The 22,411-nt window shown below is 41.9% G+C and overlaps 2 protein-coding genes across 4 annotated transcripts; one reads left to right on the forward strand and one right to left on the reverse strand.

Annotated features, from left to right (window-relative positions):
* Nucleotides 1-1,184: 1,184 nt before the first annotated feature.
* Nucleotides 1,185-10,143, forward strand: LOC116840743. Of its 3 annotated transcripts, none has more exons than XM_032807866.1 (7): nucleotides 1,185-1,521; nucleotides 2,310-2,791; nucleotides 3,082-3,559; nucleotides 3,645-3,802; nucleotides 3,928-4,095; nucleotides 4,319-4,840; nucleotides 5,094-10,143. In XM_032807866.1, the coding sequence occupies exons 2-7, from the start codon at nucleotides 2,341-2,343 to the stop codon at nucleotides 5,216-5,218; spliced, it is 1,902 nt and encodes a 633-aa protein (XP_032663757.1). In that variant the 5' UTR covers nucleotides 1,185-1,521; nucleotides 2,310-2,340; the 3' UTR covers nucleotides 5,219-10,143. The 3 variants fall into 3 exon arrangements, with proteins under 3 accessions (XP_032663757.1, XP_032663760.1, XP_032663759.1); XM_032807869.1 differs by having other exon boundaries at nucleotides 2,381-2,791; XM_032807868.1 differs by lacking the exon at nucleotides 1,185-1,521 and adding an exon at nucleotides 2,067-2,218.
* A 194-nt stretch (nucleotides 10,144-10,337) lies between these two features.
* LOC116840745 (protein naked cuticle homolog 2) lies at nucleotides 10,338-21,558 on the reverse strand. The gene is made up of 5 exons (XM_032807873.1): nucleotides 21,191-21,558; nucleotides 15,967-16,187; nucleotides 15,110-15,526; nucleotides 14,052-14,353; nucleotides 10,338-13,255 (listed from the first exon to the last, which is right to left on the reverse strand). Exons 1-5 carry the CDS (start codon nucleotides 21,252-21,254, stop codon nucleotides 12,592-12,594), a joined length of 1,668 nt encoding a protein of 555 aa, XP_032663764.1. The 5' UTR covers nucleotides 21,255-21,558; the 3' UTR covers nucleotides 10,338-12,591.
* Nucleotides 21,559-22,411: the final 853 nt, after the last annotated feature.

Raw genomic sequence — 22,411 nt, forward strand, 5'->3', positions numbered from 1 at the left:
ACGAATTCACGCTAGAGGAAAAGATTCGACCAGCAGGGCCCCTATTCTTGAAATAGTTGCGTATACATAAGTTTTACTGCGCAGGTTTAATCATATAATAAAATAACTGCGCAATGAAAATTACGTATACGCAAAAATTTCAAGAATAGGGGCCCCGATCTACAATAGGTAATTTAAGCTCTAAGCTTTAAGAAATTGACCAATCACAATCAAATTTGAGGAGAATAATCGACTATGATTGGTCAATTTCTTAAGGCTTAAAGCTTAATATACCTATTGTAGATCGGGACTAAAACTTGGTTATGAATACCGGCTATTGTTTCTTATGCAGAATTGATATATTTTTAAGGTTGATTGTATATAAATACAACGTGGTGAAAATTCCAAAAGTGAGCAAATTTATTAGATATTGTGATCAATAAAATTACAAATATTCTAGTAAATTCGTTCATTTTTTAATTTTTACCAAGCTTTGTTAGCATATAATTGATCCCCTTATGCAAACATTTTAATTTTAATCCAGATTAAGCGAATGGCACGCCCGGAATTGAAAATTCTTTGAATAATCGATTGTGGTTGGCCAATTTGCTTACAGTTTACGGCTTAAAGCAAGGTTGTAGATCAAGGCAAAGCCGAAAAGTGAAAAAATTTACTAGAAGTGAGAGAGATTTCCAATTTCATTGGTCAACACCTAGTGAATTTGCTTACTGTGGTAATTTTTAATAGATGTGTTAATACACAATCAACTTCCTAACCCACAACCTTGTTTAAGCTATAAGCCGTTAACAAGTTGACCAACCACAATCGATGATTCTTCTTACGGTTCAAGAAAAATCAATTGTGATTGGTCAACTTTGTGTGCTACGGTCATTAGAAAATTTTTATAAGTTTATGTTAGAATAAACCCCTAACTAAATGGGAAACAGACTTAAAATTGGAATATAAATACTGGCTTTTGTTGCAGTGATGGATTTATAAATAACAGGTCGTTAGACATTTTTATCGAGCCTAGCAAGTGAATTCGTTATTTTTTGCCATATCACTACTATTCGATCTACGAACGCGCTCCAGTCCCCCGAGACCCAATGAAATCGCAGTGCGAACGAAGCCTCGTAGCCAGCAGCGAATCAGCGCGCGGCGACAAGACCGCGTTGAATTACGCATGGCGTCCGGGAAAGGACGCCATCTAACGACTGGCATTCCTGCTTGTTCCTGCTGGTACGAAACCAGAGCTATCGTGTAAGCGCGGAAAGTTCTCGGTTTTGTTTGGTAGAAGTGCGGAAGTGCGCGTCCCGTGTGAATTCCGTGATCTCGCTAGCATCCCTTATTATGGCGCGAGCATGCTATGTGAAATGATAGACGAAGGATTGCGTACGCTGCTCACCGGCCAGGCATTTCAACGTACGTGCTAACCGTGTGCGTTGGCACGTAGAGCGGTCAACCTCCTCCCGCATAAGACTCTTGGCTGTGCCGCTGCTGGTGGATTCCACTCGCTTATCTGGCTGCTCCCGCGGCTCGCAGGTAAGAAACCATACGAGCACACGGCTGTAGCGGCGCGATCCGTCCCGCCAGTACGTCCCAGCTGCGTCTTCGCCGCGAAAATTCGCCCGTGTTTATGTTTACTCCTTTAATTACCCCCTCCCCCGTCTCGCCACTTGTCCCGTCCCGCCTTTCTCAATTTTCTCGCCGTTTTTCACCAGGAGTCACGTTTTCATATCGACTTTCCATTTCACACGCACTTTCGCGCCTTCTTTGCTATCAGTGCGGGTAAACACGGCTTTCCTTTGTCGCCGAATCATATATTACCATGTCGCCCGGGCAATCAGTCCCGATGTACAGAAGTTCCGTGCTCTAGCAATGATAATTGCGTTATATAAATTTTGTATTATCACGTAGCGTTCTTTTTTTGTTTTTTAATATTGCACTGTTATGTTCACGAAAAAAAATATCTAGGAAATGTACTGTTTCATCTGTTTATATAATTTGCAGTAATTGCAGAGTAATAATTATGCAGGATAGTAATCACATAGATGTGCATCATACCTAAATTGGCTTTATGTTTGAGTCGATCACTGTTCAAGTGACAAGTATACTTTTGTTAGCTGTATTAGCCAGTGGCAGTTTACACTATAGAGACATTTCGAAACACACAATCTGACCTGTTAGAAATATAAATTTCTAAGTATTTGTTTCACCAATCACCACTACTTGTCATTAGGTATTTACCATTTAGAATAGCAATAAAGTAGTGAGTTCTGATTACATGACAATAATAATAATGAGAGATACTTTCATTGCTTTCATATAAGTAAATAGAAAGAATAATTACTTCGGTGGAAAATGAGCGCATCTGCCCTAAAATCGACAATACCCGGGGTAGGTACGTCGCCGACTTCTACTAGCCATTCGATGTTGCCTATGAACGCCATGGCGCAGAAAGTTGCCGGATCGGATAGCGGGTCCATGAAGCCCTTGTCAGGAAGTGGACTCAGCTACGTCACTCTGCAACCACCAAGTCAACCACTCAGTCTTGTACAAGATCACAGACCCTCTGTGTATCAGGCTCCATCTTACATAGGCAGTAGCATGGAGAAGGAGCCAGAAACTGAAAAACTAATACCGAATGGTGTTGAAGTGGCAAAAACAGAAACTGAGGAAGATGTGCCTGCTGCTGTAAAGCAAACCGATTCCAATAGAAATAACAACTTGAGCCCTGAGAATCCTGCCCCTGAGCAACCATGTGAAATTCATCCTGAACAGGAGCTCACATCGTTAACTTTGGACTTTCCTGGTGAGTAATGCATTATATTTATAACAATGATTAAATACGTAATTCTGTTGTTTGACAATATATTAAATAATAATCAAATATACATATATTCGAAGATTAGGACTTTATATGTTATTATTTTTTACATACACATATTTAAAGATCAATATTTGCTTTATATCAAGTAAAACTTGAAACAATTAGACATGGAAAAAAGTACATATAGAATTGAACACAAAATATATTCGATTTGATGCAATAGTGATTATATAGCACATAACTTATGTGTGGTTATACATCTGTCTTTATAGCTCTGTGCACACAAGTGCAAACACAAGCACAAAATAAAGTTGAGGAAAAGAAGACTCCTGTAAATAATGGATCGAAGGAATCAGACGGTAAAGCTGTTAATACTCCTCCTGTACATATGAAACCATCTCCACACAAGCCTGAAGACACACAAGTTAAAAATGAAGTCCCAAAGGCAAAACCTGTCACCAATCAGAGTATAAAAGCACCCAGCGACAATGCTGCTGTGCCACCAGCCAGCACAATAAAGCCTGAAATAAAGGTTGCTACTTCTCTAAAGACAAATAAGCGAAAATCCAGAGAATTGAAGGACTTGAAAGGAGCCTCTACGGTTGCCGATGGGGCAAGTAAACCTAAAAGGAATCGAGTTCAAACGCGTCTCTATCAGAGCCCGCTACCAGACATCGCATTGTTGGTCAAAAACCTCAACAAGACTCCAGGTCCTAAAGCTACCGACGATAAACTAATTGTGTTCTATAAGTGAGTATATATTATTAATTTATAAAAATCTCTGAACAATTCTTTACTCGTTGATATATTAATTATTAAATGTTTGTTGTATCAGAAACGAATTTTTGGCTGTGAGAAATGCTGAGGGAAGCTTCTACGTTTGTCAAGCGGTGCAAAATATCTATAAATCGAGCAGACGTGTCCGTATACGTTGGCTGTCTCAAGACAAGAATAATGGAGAAATCTATTCACCAGATTTCTATGATTTTACAGGTACTACTGCTTGTTAATTTTAACTGAGTATTATATTTATATATATTATGTTACAATTTGTTATGTATATCTGTATTTACATTAGAGTATTACTTGTCATCTTAACATCATTGTTTCGTTTTTAGATTTTGATTGCATACTGACGAACCTGAATCTAAACAAAATCGACAAGAATAAATTCCAGTTAACCAAAATAGAATTATTGCGTACTGAGAATATTTTGAAACGGGCCATCGATGTGGAAGCTGGGGTATCAGAAGCACCTCGAGTTACGGAGGAACATCCCGATGGTTGTGAGTAACCAATATATATATATATATATATATATATATATATATGCCTTACAAAATTAGTACAAATTAATACTTTCAATATTACTATTTTAATTATTATATTTCAATAATATATTTTTTTTATTTCATATATTTTAATTGTTTTTTATTTCAATTGTTCCCCGATGAACTTAATGCATTTAAATTTACCACTTAGTAAACCACGGTATTTTTCTCCTCGCAGTGGACCTATCGCTGTATAAAGACGAGTCACAGCTGAAAAGAAGAAAAGGCGTGCACAAGGAGAAGACGAATCAACGAAAGAAAACTAAACGAGCCGCGAGTTCTTCGGAGGACGACGGAGACGAGGAGCAGTCGGAAAAGAAATCGTCCAAGGCGAGCCGTGCGAAGAAACGACCGGCCAATAAAAGGACGACGACCGCTAAATCCGTCGCAAAAAGCAGTAGCAGGGCGGAGAGAGCGCTAAACAGAAGCACGAAATCACAAAGTGATGGCAACGACGTAGCTACTACTGCCACTACTGCTTCTACTGTAGCTACTACTACCACCACTACTTCCGTCGCTACCGGTGCCGCCGCCACTACTGTCACCGCTGCTGCAGGTGCTACTGCGAGTCCCGCCACTAATGCTTCCGTCGCAGCGGATACCAAGAATAACACGGAAGTAAAAAAATTCGAAATGAAGAAGAACGGCAAACAGCAAAGTAACAATACTGCTGGCGGAGTTCCAAGAACGAAACCCCGTGGTAAGTAAGGTATTTGTAATCCGTGTCAAAACGGGAAGAGAGAAAAACCGCCAGAAGAGTTCACACATTGAAGCAATAATGTTTTTATTACGTATAATATCTGTGTTCGACGTGATAACACCTAAACAACTTAAACGTAGTAAACACTAATAAAAATTTGAAGTTGCCATCTTTGCGACAGCGTGTCGCGTGTGCACGTTGAGAGATTTATCTTGTTAATAATCTGTTATATCATCGCGTCTATAATTTCAAGGTACTGCTCAAGCTGCACAGCAAGCCAGTAAAACGGCAGGTCGTCCGAAGCGCGTGACCGCCACCACCGGTGTTTTACCGACTGAGGAAGCATCTTCGCGAAAGAAACCGCGCGGCCGAGCGTAAAACATACCTAACGCATAATTGCTTTTTTATGCTATAGTTACAGACGAGTCTGTATCGTAGGCAATATGTACGTGTGGTACACCTCTTGAAAAATTACAATCAATTTATTGTGTAATATATACATATGTACGATCTCAAGATTCTTAAATGTATCATGTGCCGCGATATATTATAGTCCAACGATACGGGATCAACGACTTGTATCTCTAATTCGTCAAGTCGCATTTGAGAAAAAAAAAGAAGATAAAAGAAAAATAAAGAAAATAGAAATGACTCAGAGAGAGAAAGAGAGAGAGATTATATATGAGTGATATTGTGATATCATACAAAATTTGTACATATCGTCTACGTCTCAGACTCCATCGGGAGAAGAAAGTTATGAAATGTGTGAGAAAAAACGGTACCTTGAGTTGAGTAATAACTATCTACAGGGTGTCACATACTAATGCACTCTTGCAATAGTCTATTTTTGATGTTGTGAGTGAACCGTACGTGATTCAGTTGGTTTTAATGTACACTTTCCATTGGATATAATAGCTATGTACAAATATATATGTCTGGGAGGGGGTTGGGGATTATATGTATTCTGTAAAAGAAACAGTGGGAAAGGGAGGGAGGGAGGGAGGGAAGGAGGAAGTAAGTAGGATTATAAAAAAGAGGAAAGAACATAGTACTGACAGGAATTTAAACAAAAATATATAAAATTGGAAACAATCCCGATTGTTGCCGAGTTTAACCCGATCGACCGGCAAAGGATCTCGAAGTACAATACCTGTACATTATACTGAATCCTTGCTGTTAAAAAGAATAAAAAAAAAAGAGAGAGAGGATAGCCCGTAAAATGGTCCAGCGCCTAGTAGGGACAGGCAGAGTAAAGAAGTGCCCAGAATTGTCTCCTTGTTGAGCCAATGGATTCGCGAGAAACTCGCAAGCAGAAAGTAGCATGTTGCTTATAGTTTGTTTTTTCAATTTGCACTCGCGGGGACCCCGTCATTGTAAAATTACGGAGTTCGCGCTAAACAGAGAGTGGTGCCACGTTACGATCTAGGTACATAGACGTAATTTTAAGAGAGGATAAATAAAGTTCTTGTTTGCAGTCGATAGTATACAATTTTAAGTGTATAAATTTTGATTTATGTTCACGTGTTAACTTTATTTTTCGTCCAAGGTTAAACAGACGAAATGTATATTTAATAAGCGATAGACCGTTATAATTAATATTTTACCAAATCTAAATTCGTATATATACATATACACACACACACACACACATATATATATATATATATATATACACACATATACATATATACATATATATTTTTTAATGTAGTGCATATTTTATACATCCCGTTAGCGTAATATGTTTGTCGAAGAACGCAAGCTTATGTCGATGTTTTTCTTTTTTTTTTTTTTTTGTTCTTTATCTAAAATGAACTATTAGTGAGCGTCGTTTGATTGTAATTGTGTAACAAGAACTCATATATTCGTTCTTTTCTACACTATGACGTCGCATAGTAGAAATATGAGAATCTTGCGAGGTAGATAGGCATTATTTATAAGAGGTCGACAGCTTCACGAGCGTGCGAGAGAGCGTGCTCGTAACGTTGTTGATTGCGAAAGAGAAAAGAAAAAAAAGAACACGCCGAATAAGTTTCCGACGATTTCGTGTGGGGATATGTGTAAACGTATTTTATACATCGGCCGTTATAAGCAGCGCGACCACTATTGCTACGCAATAGGGAATATTCTTATGGCACATTCACTCACAAACACATACACATACAGTATGCCGCTTCGTTTTTAATCGGACATGTGTACATATATAGACAAATTAGATAATCAAAATTGTGCATACGCGAGTGTGAGGATTTCCGTATGACGTTCCGAATCGATCACTATCACGTCGATTTGCTTAGCACGTAATGCGACACCCGTATTTTGTTTTTAAACAAGTATAAGGGTATCGCTGCACACAGGAACACGTAAGCAATAATGCTCGGGCGGAAAGGCGAATCGCGGTCACTCGTACTTGAAGATCGTTGACAGCATAGACTTGTGTTGATTTTATTAAGATTTTCGACCGCGACTAGCTTACCGCCGAAAGTTATTACTAACTAAAAGCCTGCTGCTGCGCGAATCCGGTTACTTGTCATCTCTCTTTCTCTTCCTATCTGTTTTTCTGTGTGCCACGATATGTGCCAATGAGCCTCGACTCTCGATGTACGTGTTTATGTCGCGCGTTACATCTCTCCAACGATAACGTTGTGTTGATACATCGAATGACGAGAGGGGAGGCAACACGCAGGTGACACGCAGGTGATACCGCCGCGCGCCGTTCACGAAAGGGAAAGGAAGACAGAATAGCGTATATCGACCTCTGTTCGGAAAAAGAGAAAGAAGATAGGATACACGTCGCAATTGTCATGCGCACATTATATATGACTAAGATGAATTTCATTCTCTCGCGATGAAACACACTGTATTTGAAATATACGCATACGAGGCATACTGCGTAAATTTAGTGGAGAATTCTAATAACGACACATACACGCATGCAACATATACACATACACACATCCACTCAGAGAATACTGTTGTTTATCTAGATTGTTATTACTCAATTTCGCTTGAGAAATAATTACGCGATCCATTTTTTTCTACTGTACGGGGTGTTGCGTTCACAAGATATGGGCGGTTGTTAACAACGTGCAATCGGTAAATGCAATTGTCGTATAATTGTCGGCGTGTAAGGCTATATGATGATGATGGGCTTATCGTTCGCTTACGCAGCTTCCGCAGATTCGTTCCCCATCTTGATTTCCCCTCTTTTCTAATCACTTTTTCAAGCTCGGACGGGACGTAGTTCGAATTGTTGAAACGTTGTGCGAGATACGCATTCTTTCGCTCATGATCGCGGCTCAATATCGAAGATTCACTTTTCATACAAACGAACGAGCGAGAGAGATTTTCTTCGTGGATTCAATGCACACATCCGACTCATTTTTCTCAGGAACTCGCGCAACTCTCCATCTTTTAAATCGAACAGCGAGTGTCAGATAGATAAACAACAAGGCAAGAACCGAGCAGTGACCTTGCGTGATGAAATGACACTACGTCGAACAAAAATATTGACAAAAGTAGACGTTTCCATCCTGCTGTTTAAACCTTTTCTTCGCAATGGTACAGAGAAACATTTTCGTTCCTCTCATTTACTCCCGTAAATATATATTTACATCTAATGTAATATATTATTTCAAGGGATCTGTTTTCTGTTCCTGCACTGCTAAACTGGTGCAGTAAGTTAGAGTGAGACAAGTATATTTTTTCTCGCTCTAACTTATTGCACCAGTTCAGCAGTGCAGGAACGAAAAACAAACCTAAGATCTCTCGGTGCTCGCGCGGCCCTCACTTGCCTCTAATCAACTTTCCGATTGTACATCTTTGAGAGCCTTTATACATTTATTCAAACAGTGAGAGAAAACGTATCTGAGACGTGCACGCGTTTACAATGTTGCGGGGCACGTGTAAGAAAAAAAAAGAAAAACAAAGAGGAAAGAAGAAATGCCGAGATGTGTTTGCGTTGTAATGGAGCAATGGGAGCGGTTTTCAACTCGCGTAACGATTAAGTGTCTTAACATTAGCTCTTATTAGGTGTAAGCGCTTCGGATGCTGGTTTACTAAAAGTAATCAAATAAACTAACTGTACGATGTATATATCCGTTGACATATATCGGCCGTGGTATATGTAGTAGCACTGTAAGCGATCATCATCTCTTTTTCTCTCTGTCGCACTCTGTTCTTACGTTGCGCGACTTTTCTCTCCCTCTCTCAGGCTTCTCACAGCAGCGATTCCGAGTACAACGTGTACATAATTTTCGATCGGGTGCCCGACATCAAGAAAGACACGAAAGAAAGAAAGAAAGAACGGGCGGACGGGCACTTTGCACGATTCTTCAAAGTGAAACAATCGATCCTGTTTCTTTCCCCCCCGCTCGATCGCGGTAATAGAATTTTTAGATAAGTATATAAGTATACACACACACGTACACACACCCGCGCGATTTCGCCCGCGATTTAGTTTAAGCAAGAAAGAAAAGAAACGACACGCAGCTTTCTTACGCGCGGCTCACACCGAACTTTGATCAACTTCGGTTTGCGATTCATTGACGAAAGCGCAGAATCGTATTATGAACCCTTTCATGCGCGAATTTGATGCAAAAAAAAAAGAAAACAGGTAAGGAACACCCTATTCTTACGTTGCGCGTTACGACCAAAACGTAAACGAGATCTTATTTAGTAAGTCATTTACGATTACAATAGAATTATGATTAAATCTTTTATAATTACACAGTTGTAGGGGATACGACGTTCACTGAGATGTGAGCTTGAGACATTTATTGTAGGGCTATAAGAGAGGCCAAAAGTAGATATTTACCGCAATAAACACGATGCATGATAGGGTTAATAATAATACTTTTCACGGTGCCGCGAGAAGGACGGCGCCGTTGAAATTGTGGAAACAACAAGTAATCGATACGCTATTAATCATTATTTTGTGCGTCATAATGCGTTTTGTACCCGGTCTGACCGAGTCGGCGAGAACCGGGCACGATTTAGTGCGTTCTCCTGCTATCCTAAGTGGCAACAACTTCATATACTTGTAAAAAAAAAGAAACGTCCTCCCCGTGTGGAGTTTCTCTATCATTTCGAACGAAAGTTGTTTTATCTTGTAGGATAATATCGTAAGGATAAGAGATAAGCATTTCTTTCAATCTATCCGATTTCGGACTAGAGGGTGAGACATTACTTCTCGCGCTGTTCACGCTCTCGATGGTAAATCGAAAAATAACGGAGATACACAAAAGTGTTTTGTACAAAGGTCTTTTGGTTATGTATGTATAATAAAGTGACGTCCAGAAATATTGTGGGTGTGAATTCTTTTTTCTCAGGAATGCAGAAGATCCCACTTTTGTCCATAACTTGTCCAAAAATGAATTGTTCAAAGTCAAATTCCTTTTTCAAAAAGCAAAGTTTAAATAAGTTGCTCAAATATAATTAGAGAGAGAGAGAGAGAGGTTGAGAATAATGCGTTCAGCAAGAGAGTATATACACGATATAGTATAAAAATGCGTTTTAATAAATATCAATAGAAAAAAAGTTACAGAAAATATCTACAGGGATTACAAATATCAATATAAAATTATATATATATATATATATTTATATATATATATATGTTCCGCAACATATAATAACATTATCGAAAACCCTTACGAATAATATTTGTCTCAATGCATCTAGTCTTAATATTAGTCGTATCGTATTAGTCGCTAAAGGTAATCGTAATACTCTTCATTGACACCCGATTGAGAGATATTGTCGATTTCCATAGTTTCGCTCTGACATGCGTCAAGTAATATATTAGTGATAATAAATAGTAAGCCATTCGCAACACTGCATGGATAAGACGATCGGAATTCTTACGACAGCTTGTGGTACAGCGAAACAAGCTCTAAGGACACAGTCTCGTGTCCAACACGATTCTCGCTCGCGCGATAGGCAAAAAAATGATTACAAAGGAGGACCATTGTCTCAAGTGTTAAATGAGTTAGATTACAAGGCACTAGTAAGAACTCAATTGTCATTCTCTTCCTATATCCGTATCCACTGTATCGTCGCGAATAACGGAAGAGCTTTATTTGTCGTTATATAGGACTAGCAGAATATACAGAGTGTCCCGCTTCGAAAGTATTATTTTGCGATGGTAAATTTCCTAGCGAGATGTCTCGAGACTCTTTGCTGAGAAACAAATAATCTCGAACTAGCCAGAAAGGATCTGTATCATTTAACCATTTCACTTGGACGAGCTATCCATCAGCCCTCGATGCAAGCTACGGAAGACTGTCGACATAAAGAGAACTACTGTCTATAGTGGAGTTCTATAAAGAAAAAAAAAATTTGCTTAGCAGATAACTACTGCAACGATGCGCACAGCAATGAAATGGTTAAAAAATACATACATTGTGCGGTAAAAATGGGATGCCCTGTATAGAAAAGAGATTTTAAGCAATTATTCGCCGAAACACAATTCCGTGCGCGTTCGCTCGAATATACGGCTATAGAAGCACCATTAAACTTACGGTCACAGTTCTTTAGGAATACTACGCTCGCTAAGGAGAGATATACCAACCTCTGATTACAGGAACATTCGTAGAAGAATCTGCCTTTCGAACTTTATTTTTATAATCGCTACGATCCTACTTCGTTCTCATTTGCAAACGTAACGTTTGTGTAGTGAAGAAAAGATTTTCTTTGGGATACTTTGTATGTACACAGTCGGTAGCTGTAGTTTACCACGTTTCATATGAGAAGGAGCGATTACATGTTCCTTTTTCCGTCTAGGAATGTAATTTGGTCCTACAGCACACGCAGCAATGTTTATGGATGATCGTCTTTGAATTCCTATTCCGGAACGAGTACAAGTTAAACGAGTATACTGTTGCATCCACACACGAACTCCTCTCTAGAAGATGCAACATTACGCGTACATTTTTATTATCAGATAAATCGTAGACGAGTGACGCCCCGTCATTGTTGTAGCACGGTATACACATTATAAGCCTGAGATTTATAGTAACTATATTCTTCTTGGAGAAATTTGCGCGAATAGTATGCAGTAAGTTTCATTGACGCTATAATTCAAATGCGCTACGGTATTTTTCACAAGAATTTTGGGCTAGACATAGCACATAATTTTCTATCTGGTGTATAAAAAACAATACAAAAGGAAAGGAAAAAAAGAGTATAATTCAAAAAATGTTAGTATCGATGCTAGTCGTCGATACTCGTAAAATAATTTATACAATACTAATGAGCACACCGCAATCTGATGTCAAATTTTTCGACACCGCTTTATGAAGAAAGAAGGAAGATAAACCCAGTTCACTTACGTGAATAAAAATATGTGATAACGTATCACTCATTATTCATATTCGTACTATATATCTAGGTATCTATCGATATATTGAACGATACAAAATACGTACAAATCGGCTTGCCTCATGCGTGAAGACAAACTGGAGATTCAATGGGATGACTCTGTTCGTAATACACAGAGTTCCCTGTGATAATCAATATGGAAGATCAGACCCAAAGCATGCCGCGTCTAATTCTCTCGCAGCGCATTTCATTTCAAATATATTATTTAATAACTTATTTTCTGAACTAATTCTCTTTTTAAACATGATGGAGACAAACTTTATCGTCTTCGGAAGCACCGACTACAGTCAGTATATTGTATAAACGCAAATTACTTTAACGATCTATTTTAACCTTTTCGGTAACGCTGAGTATACGGCATGTCGTGGTGTTTAGACCAAAGCTTCGGAGTGATAATGATGATAGTGATGGTGTATATGCTCGTGTACATGCCTCCGACCGGACGTAACAGCCGCCGCATTTTGCGAGAACTCGCGTTCGAGCCAACGCACGACCTGCGCCATCGCTCGAGCCTGATCCTGTTCCCGAGTCGCGTGCTTCAGCTGATGCTTCTTCGCTCTGCAGCACTGCTGCGACTGAATGAATTGCGCGTTGTTACGCTGCACGTTGTTGTGATTGTTGGTCACGTTGGTCGGATGGTTGGCCGCCGTCTGCTGATTGTTGTTGGGCAAGAGATTCACGATGTTACGATGGGTGTTGCTGCTGGTAATGTGTTGCGGCGGTATGTCGTTGTAGACGGTCGTCGGCACGACGACATTGCGATTCAGCATCTGCGAGTATCCGTAGGCTTGGGAAGCGTGCGTCGCGTTGTTCCGCGATGTGTTGTGCCGCGCTTTTCTCAGATTCGTCCGGGGCTTGGACGGTGTCTTCGGAAACGATGCGGAATGATGGGTGCTTTCCCGTATTGGCTTGTGATAGTTGATGGGCACTTGACGAGACTCCACAGGCGGCTGACAATCCTGGTTATTGTGATTCGTACTTTCCTGATGAGGGCTGTGAGACGGAATGCGCGATTGTTCGTTTTGGTGCCGTTTCCTGTGAGCAAAACGAAAAACACCCAAGTTTAACCTAGATTCAATAAGGCTCTCAGATTTACAACCACAAAAACAGCCGCGGAAGTAATTATATGAACGTTATATTTTCGTTATATTATTTTTGTGATATTTTTGGGAATTTATTTATTGTAAGTTATATATTTACCATAGAAGGAGGAGGGCATACTAGGTGGCGGCGGGACGCCGTGCGTTCGAGATCTGCGTATCTTTTTCGTTCCAGAAAGAGAAAAATATCGAGAGCGCGGTCTTGCTAGGCCGGGACTCGAACCCGGGTCTTTCGCTTGCCGGGCGACTGCTCTAAACCACTGAGCTACCTGACGCTCACGACACTCTCCTCTTCCTAGATAACGCTCAGAGATTCCGTTCGGAAGCGACATCTCTGGCGCGATCCCGAGCGCACGGCGACTACAGAGAGAAACAATGTTACTGTACCAAATGGTACAGCTGTCAGTCTCTCAAAGTCAAAGGTTGCTATCCTTTAAGACCTGCTGTTCATGTATGCCCGTCTCCACCGTTGCCCCTCCTCATCCGGTGTAAATAATACAAATAAGCCCCGGGGTCGACACCAAGTATGCATATATTTGGAAATTATTAAATTATATTATTTTTCACAACGAATTATCTACATTAGTTCTTACTGCCTTGTTTTTTTATAGTTGTAAATTTAATCTGTAACGTTTAGATATATAAAGAGAAGAGAATGCTGACGCACTAAAAACTGAAATGGTTCATTAACGTGCCATTATAATTTCATAAATATGATTGCGCTAATTTACCTTGATGTGTGAAAACTGAGATTATTCTTTTCCATGTTGGCCTGAATAATCTCCAGTAATTGTTGCCTCTGTAGCGCGCCGCTGCGCTTTCGCTGATTCGTCGTAAGAAGCGGCGTTAACGGCGAGAATGCGGGGGAAGTGTCACTATCGTCGCTCACATCACCCTCGGAGCTATTTGAATAGGGGGATGGTAAATGGGGCACCGGACCGACTCGTCTACGCAGCTCCTCCTGCTGCACTCGATTCGCTCGAACGTTCTCATCGTCGTCCTCACTGTGAGTCTCGACTTCTTTTCGTTCGGTCTGTAAGAAAAATGATAACGTAATTTATAGAAATTACACGCTATTAATAACATATAAATGAATAATATTAGAATTCACGTAATACGATAATTAATTTTTATAAAAAAAATTCATATATATACATATATCTGCAGATTTAGTACAAAAATTTATTTATTCATTTACTTTCAGAATCAGTAAGAAACTATAAAGACAGGCATTTACACGTAATCCCTAAATCCAAGACGCAACATTTCTATTGAATGTTTTTCAACAGATTTCCACATATGTTAATTAACCCATTGATCTCTGAGATGTTGCTAATTATATTAACTTTGCGGCAAGCACGCCTTAGCATACTCGCTTTTAAAATTGACGTATCAATGAATTCAAATAAGCTAAGGTGTTAAAAATGGGACGAATAAGTTAAGGTCATTTTTCATAATGAAAACAACTTATTTCTTTATTTAGATTCACAGCTGGACCAAACTGCAACGCTGTCTAATTAACTTAAAAATTAAAACTATAAACTGCAATCAGTGCTGTGACGCGCCCGCTGAAGAGTTAATAATTATACCAATGATATCACAAACGATAACAATTTGAAAAAAGAGGAATATCGTTCAAGAGAATCACGAGGAAAGTGCGCCCATTTATTTTTTCCTTAATACTTTGTGCGGCACCGTTGGCATCTCGGGACGCGTATCGCACATGACTCGGATGTCGGGACAGACGAGCGGCGTTCCTACGTAGGCACCAGAGGAATGTAGGTCTCACCTGACAACGATACCGCGGGGCTCTTCTCCTTCTAGGAACTCTGCTCGAGCCGCGAGTGGCATGCGTTGCGGTATGGCCGCACGGGGCGGCGTGCTTCAAATGGCAACAGGACGACGAATTGCCAGGCAACGTGGTCGGCGTTTGCGTGGCATTTAGGCAGGTGTTGCTGCGAGGCGGCGGTGCCTGACTGCTGCTGCTGGCTCGCTGATCCGGCGACACCGTCAGTTTGACCTTAATTGTCTTACTGCCGCACGGCGGCACTTGTATAGAAGCGCCTAGCGTATCGTAAATGGTGGTCACCAGACCGGCTATGTCGTCCTTCGTTATTTTCCCGTGGCCGTCGAAGTCGTACAGGGTGAAGGAGAACTCCTGCCGTCTCCTGTCACCTTCCGCCACCGACACATCGCACTCGAATTCCTGCCAACGAGAAATGATCGCGCTTAAACACTTGCACGCGGACGAAAAATTACTGTGGATGAGCAAGTCAATAAGTGAATCAATCTCATCGCTGTTATATGGTCGAGAATTTTATGGGAAATAATACTATAAAATTATTTATAATTTTGTAACTGAGAAACGTTCTGCCTTAATTTGTTATCCTTTCATTTCAAATGTATGTATTTTTTTAAACTGGAATATATTGTTAAAAATGTTCCCTAGCATGCCCTTTGCTACCTGTTTCTTGTTCTCTATCTTGTTCTGGCTTGAGGCACAAGGTTTGAGGCAGAAAGAGATAAAGAAACAGGAAGCAAAGAACACAATGTAGATGAAACTTAAACGATTACGCGACGTCGCGAGCTCGCTACGAATCGTTTCTCTACTTCCCACACCAAGGAATATAAATTAAAATATTTCACCTCGAAACTAAGCTGTTTCGTTGTACCGCAAGTAGGCTGTTCGTCATTACCGGTAGGTCCTGCAGATATGGTCGGACCATCAACCACGACCTGCGGCGGCGGCTCCGGAGAGATCAAAATCGGTTGCGACTCTGTCGGCGGCGGTGAAGAGATGTTGCAAGTAGTCGGGACACCCGTCAGCAACTCCTCGGAATCGCTGCCTTCCGTATTCGTTCCTACAACTGAACAATAATCGCTAAATTAATTTATACGGCGCATACTCGGTGTGACTATAGTTTCACTTCAATTAATATATTTCTCCTTCAGCAGCATTCGTTTGAATGTCAGCCGAGACTTAACTCTTTATCCTTCTTTGTCCTCCTTTGTCCTGCTTTTAGAATATAACTGAGGATTAACCCTTATGACCCGGGAAGCCACTATAGCGACGCGGTAGGGGTCTCATGTTTTCTATCAATTTACCTTTTGACACATACGAAAAGGTTCTTGTTCGAAGATCGTAAAATTTGTCGCTCAAAGGGTCGATTATTCTTGTAATAATCGACTATGATTGGTCAATTCTCACGGCTTACGAAACCTTTTGTAGACGAAGCTTATAGTCGTCACCTGAAACTTGTCTCATGTGAAATACTTGGATTTTTATTTAGAATTAGATCCAAGTTTTCTGATTGAATTATGACATAAGTGACATTGGCCGCGTTCAGCAGAGAAAGTTGTTTTGCAATTGTGTAAAATTGCAAATGATTGGTGTATGCTCTCATATTCAGCCAAGATCAAGAGCACACACCAATTAGATTTAGAGGAATTTCGCAACAGTTGCAAAACAGCATTCTCTGTTGAACGCAGTCTTTAAGTTAGATTCGGATGCGAAATCCAATGAGACCTCTTTTTCTAAAGAGAGGTCCAGTGTGCAACGAGCTTTAGGTTTAAAATTGCCAAAAGTGCAAGCAACGCGAACAAATCTATTGATATGTGTTTTCTTATCTTCTAAAATGATATATAACTAATAAAATGAGAAACGCACGATATTGCTATTCAACTGAAGAATTCTCACTTAATTAATTTTGCTATTCAACTGAAGAATTCTCACTTAATTCTAGAATCAAACTCGAGAGTTAAGTTAGACCTGAGTACCTCCCTTAAGACAAGTTTCAAGCAATAACTATTAATACGGACTGGAAACTGTCTGAGAAAGCCTTGCTCGGGTGCTCTCTGCGGATGCTGCTTCTAACTCTTCCATTGTTCCGCATTATTTCGCGGGAGGCAGAATGCCACATCGTGCATATATCGCGCGCATTAGACAGATTGAAAGCCATCCTCTGGCATCCTCCGCGAATCGACGCTAAAAGCCGAGATGCGTGCACGGTCATGCCGATCTCGTGCCGTGTCGGCGCGATTTGAGATCGGGAGGAAGCGTTCGTTATTTACGTTTCTCGCTCGCACCGGCTCGCGAACTTGTCCATCCTGTCGCTCCGACGCCGCATCGGTCGGCGTATTTAGACTTTTATAGCGGTCTCGGAGTATATCGACCATAAACGCGCGCGTGACGCCGAACGATTGGGCGCGGCGCGAGTTGAGCGCGATCGGGAAGCCGCTTTTGCTTCGCTCGCTCGCTCGACTCGCTTTCCCGTCCTTCCAGCGTGCGATCGCGATTTCTGGCTTCGAGCAGAAGAGAGAGGCAGAGGAGCGAATAAAAGGCGGCATTTAACACGCTCAGCGCGCGGCATCCGATCCGCACCGGTGCGCCGCCGTCGCCGCCGCCGCCGCCGCCGCCTGCTGTTGCTGCTGCCTGATGTTTGGTGCAGGCGGTATTTTTATGCTTCTCCAGCACGCCGACAGTCGCACGATGTGTGTTGTGCTCCACCCGAGGGGGAAAAACTGCCCGAGGGACTGGTAAGCGAACACGCCAAAAGACGCGGAGAGATTCCGTTCTCCACTTTAGAAATAATATGCGACAAAAGCTCTCTCTCAGAGGCTTCCTCCTAGAAAGCTCTCCCAGAGACTGTCCCAGGCGGAACGGAAAATCACAATGACGTTAAGATCACAAGAGTACAAGGGAACGCGCGTTCTCATCAAGATTCGCTCATTTTCTGTTGCCATTTCGACATAATCGTGATTTTCTGTTCCGACCAATCGAGTGTAACGCACGTGAACGTGCACCAAATGTTAGCGATCCGCTTCGCATTCCCTCCGGTGAAGCGCGGCTGAACCGATGTTGATAATTTATACTGATCTAATGATTTAAGTATATCTCAGTTTTATAATAATATAACGATAGTTACGGGACACATATTCTTACTTAACGTTATCGACGAATGTAAGTGTGCAGTAAAAACTGAACGTTTAGCATTCACATTTTGACTTTAATGTGGAAAAAGAGTCTGAGCCGGTTACAATTTCTCCAAATCGACGCAGACGTGTATCTCTCTCTCTTTCTTTTCGGCTTTATCGTAAATCTTGGAAAGTGGGGAATGCGGGTTGTGCTTTTATAGCCCTCACATGAAAGCCAAGCCGCATCTGCATATACGTTCCTTTTGGCTTCTTTTCTCTTTTATGCCGTGTGTTTACAATGTTCGAAGTATACGCTTATACTTTAAAGAAAAAGAGGGGGGAGAGAGGAGTCAAAGAAAAAGTGTACGAAGGGTAACTTCAAAGAGCGAGCGTATCGCTTGTTTACGTCGCATGCTATTACAGAATTTCCGATTTTCCTTCCTCCGAGAGATGCAAATAGATCAGGCACAATCGTAAATTCGAAGAATTCGCGTCCGTATGTGTTCCGTTCTCCTTTTTTTTTTCTCGGATTCGCCCGGCGGCATCTCGCCGCTCTGAACGCCATCTCGAATTTTATGTTCTGAATTGTGAGCTTCGGTTTTATCGTCAACCATTGTGTAATGGGTCATAAACTCGTCCCACCTAACGGGTACGACGCGGATGTACGATAGACATAGCTGTTAAACTCGGACGATACGCGAACGCGTGTGTAGCGCAAACTTACCTTCGACATTTGATATTCGCCTTACGCGAATACAACTACTACTACTACCGCTATTACCACTACAGCGAAAGCTAACAAACATCCGCTAACGCCGCTCTCGAAAGTTACAACTTCTCACGCGTATATACGCGCGGTTGGTGGCTTATATTATTATTCTAAAACTCGCATTCTTCGCTGTGCAATTAAGCTTGATCTACAATATGTTCTTTGCTTCCTGCTTCTTTCTCTTTATCTCTTTTTGACTCAAACCTTAAGCTTTAAGCTTGATCTATAATGTGTTATTTGCTTTCTGTTACTTTTTCTTTATCTCTTTCTGACTCAAGCCTTAAACCTTAAACTAAAAAAAAGACAGAAAACAAGAAACAGAAAGGAAAGAACACATTGTAGATCAGGCTTTAAGCCTGATCTACAATATACTCTTTGCTTCCTGCTTCTTTCTCTTTATCTCTTTCTGACTCAAACCTTACGCTTTAAGCCAGAAAAAAATAGAAGACAAGAAACAGAACGCAAAGAGCATATTGTAGATCAGGCTTTAGGTCTGCTCTTTTTAACCGCCTGAACTGGTGCAGACTAGTGCAATAAGTGAAATATACCTGTTTCACTTTAACTTATTGCACCAGTCTGCAGCAGTTCAACAAGTTAAAAGAACAGACGAAAAAGAACAGACTTATTTATACGTGTATGCATATACGTGTGTGCGCACATCAGAAATCAACTGTGTCGAGACTCGCGCATCAATTCGCGTGTTTCGAGATTTATAAGAGAAACATGAGGTCTGTTCGTTCTCAAAAAACCTCTGAACCAATGCACGATAGTACAATAAGTTGGAGCGAAAGAAAGTGCACTTTATTCACTCCAACTTATTGCACCAGTGCAGAAGTTCCTCGAAAACGAATGGATCCATGGTGTCACGTTCAACTGCGAAAGTGTGAGACAATTAGCGGCAGCTTGTGGCAACTTAAACTCAAATTTTACCGTTTGATCTCGAGATGAGTTTAATTCTCGCGAGGCGAGATTAGATATCGCGGCAATTAAGCGCGACTTTCCAGTAACTTTGTCTTCAGCAAACGCACGCACCGCAATTTCCGCGCTATTTTCAACGTTACGCGTGACAAGACAAGTGCGTAGGTGACTGTAGTTGCAGGCCGAAAGCCAAGAAAAGTGTAAGTATGACGCAACGCCACGTGGTATCCACTTCGATAATATCTTGGCATTGTATCCAACGCCGACGGTCATTTCTTTGTCGAGGAACCGTCGGACATATCTCTTTCTCCGAAGAGCCAACGACTTTTCCGGCTCGTTTAGGGTATATCAATGGTAAAACCAACAACGAAACGTTTGTTAGTATTAGCGGTAATTAACTGAATCATTAGAGTCATTCGCGACTTACTAATACGACTACTACTGCTCAATGAACGTGGGAATTCAAGTTCACATATCGCGTCTCCACTTTGTCATCAACAAGTTGACTCGAAAACAACCCAATAAACATCAACCGACAGCAAGAGTTATAATTTGTCCTAACTTGCTACTCGACAATATACAAATGAGATATAACATATGTTGTAAAGCGACGTTTACAATGAGAACTTAAGCCGTAAGACTTAAGCTTCAAACCGTAAAAAATCAACCAATTACAGTAAAAAATGAGGAAAATAATTGACTATAATTAGTCAATTTCTTAAAACTTAAGTCTTAAAGCTTAAGTTCTCATTGTAGACATTGCTTAAAGTGTCTACAATGCTTAGACACGTATTCAGTGCTGGACATTTTTATTATTACAGTCTTTAAATACGAATATCGAAATTTTCGACATCAAAAAATATATTTTTTCACGTTAAAAGTTTAAATATTCGTATTTAAATACCAAAACAATAGAAAACGGTCAGGATTAAGGACGTGTCCGGGAATTGATATTTCTACTTGCAACAGTCACATTACAAGAAAATACACATATTGTTTCATGTCGAAAGTTTAAATATTCGCATTTAAATACCAAAACAATAAGAATTCAGGATTAAGTACGTGCCCGGAAACTGGTATTTCTACTTCATCTTTATGCAGCACTGTTGAATGGGAAGTTACAACATTGATGTAATGTCCACTGTTAGTTGATGTTTACCTCTAATTGTAATAGACACCGCGCGACATTCTCGGTACTCGCGAGTCTCGACAGCGCGCACACGCGACGACGAGAGAGCGATCGCGCGTCAGGAGGGAAGGAAGCATTACCGGAAAAGGGCCTGTAGCCAGCGAGGAACCTTGCTCGCCACCACTTTACCAAGCCGGTAGCCATGGGACCTTCATGCGTGCGTACGTGCGATCTCGCCGTGAATTTTCTCTCCGATCTGTGATTCCCCAGCCTTCTCTCTGGAACCGGCGACTCCGGGATCGGTCGCTCGGTTGCACCTCCGCGCGTAAACGCCCACGCTCCGACGATCCTCTTCGATCGTCCCACGGACGATTTGTCACTCCACGGCGATCCGTAAACAATACCAGGCACAATCCCGCACTCGGAGTCGCTCCTCCTTATGCGCGCACCATTGAGATTCCGAGCGAGAGCGATCGTACGCCGCGCGTACACAAGCCGCCGCCGCCACCGTCACCGCCGTTGCCGCCGTCGCCGCCGCCGCCGCCGCCACGGCCAACGCACACTGTACACACGTGCTCGCGGCGGAGCCTGCCGAGTGAGAGTCCGGTGGAGCGCGACCGAACCGCCTACTGTCGGACAAACGGCCGGGCAGACGAGCGAGCACGACAGCCTCCTTCTTCCTCTGCTCCTACGGATGGATCTGTCCCTTTCACGACAGTCAGCGGCACGCTTCGCGAGACAGCTCGGCAGGTCGCATGGAAACGTCGTGGCACTGGGAAGCGAGGCATCAAGTCGATGGCCGAGGAGGAGAACACACGGTAGATGTGCACCGATGCGGTGGGGTCACGCACGTTTTTGTCACTCGCGCGGCAAGAGCAAGGGGGAGATGTGCACGGTCTCTCCTCGGTCCCTCTCGCAGGTATACGAACCGGCGCGCCACACACGCTCGTCCCGTGGTTCGACTACGACTACGGCCGCTCGTTCTCGCCTAAAAGCACGTTCCCCGTAATTCCCTGCCCACCGCGCGCCGTACTACACCACCACCACCACCACCACCACCGACGCTACCTCCACTACCATTACCACCACACGCGGTGTGCCGAGCAGCCGCTCCGGCTCGGCTTGTCGTTACCCAGTACTGAGCCGAGGGTACGCGGATCCCCGAAGGTAGGAGGCGCGACTCACCAACCTTTTCTCGTTCTCTCTGCTCCTCCGTCGTTCTCTCATTTTCTCTTTCTCTTTCACGTAGCCGTCCCCAGAGAGAGAGAGAGAGAGAGAGAGAGAGAGAGAGAGAGAAAGAGCGAGCGAAGCCTCTTCCTCCGAAAAACAACGTGCAAAGCCCGATTTGTACGGGCGAGGAT

The sequence above is a fragment of the Odontomachus brunneus genome, unplaced genomic scaffold (assembly GCF_010583005.1).
Source record: "Odontomachus brunneus isolate Ranch 3 - 2012 unplaced genomic scaffold, Obru_v1 Obru_scaffold_011, whole genome shotgun sequence".
Taxonomy (NCBI): domain Eukaryota; kingdom Metazoa; phylum Arthropoda; class Insecta; order Hymenoptera; family Formicidae; genus Odontomachus; species Odontomachus brunneus.

What these genes read in the sequence shown, in the direction of transcription:
- LOC116840743 (XM_032807866.1), top strand. Translation starts at nt 2,341, where the DNA reads ATGAGCGCATCTGCCCTAAAATCGACAATACCCGGGGTAGGTACGTCG. An exon ending in GGAGGAACATCCCGATGGTT is followed by an intron (nt 4,096 to 4,318) that starts GTGAGTAACCAA and finishes TTCTCCTCGCAG; the next exon opens with TGGACCTATCGCTGTATAAA. An exon ending in TCCAAGAACGAAACCCCGTG is followed by an intron (nt 4,841 to 5,093) that starts GTAAGTAAGGTA and finishes TATAATTTCAAG; the next exon opens with GTACTGCTCAAGCTGCACAG.
- LOC116840745 (XM_032807873.1), bottom strand. Translation starts at nt 21,254, where the DNA reads ATGGCTACCGGCTTGGTAAAGTGGTGGCGAGCAAGGTTCCTCGCTGGC. An exon ending in CGAAACAGCTTAGTTTCGAG is followed by an intron (nt 15,527 to 15,966) that starts GTGAAATATTTT and finishes TCTCGTTGGCAG; the next exon opens with GAATTCGAGTGCGATGTGTC. An exon ending in CTCAGTTTTCACACATCAAG is followed by an intron (nt 13,256 to 14,051) that starts GTAAATTAGCGC and finishes TTTTGCTCACAG; the next exon opens with GAAACGGCACCAAAACGAAC.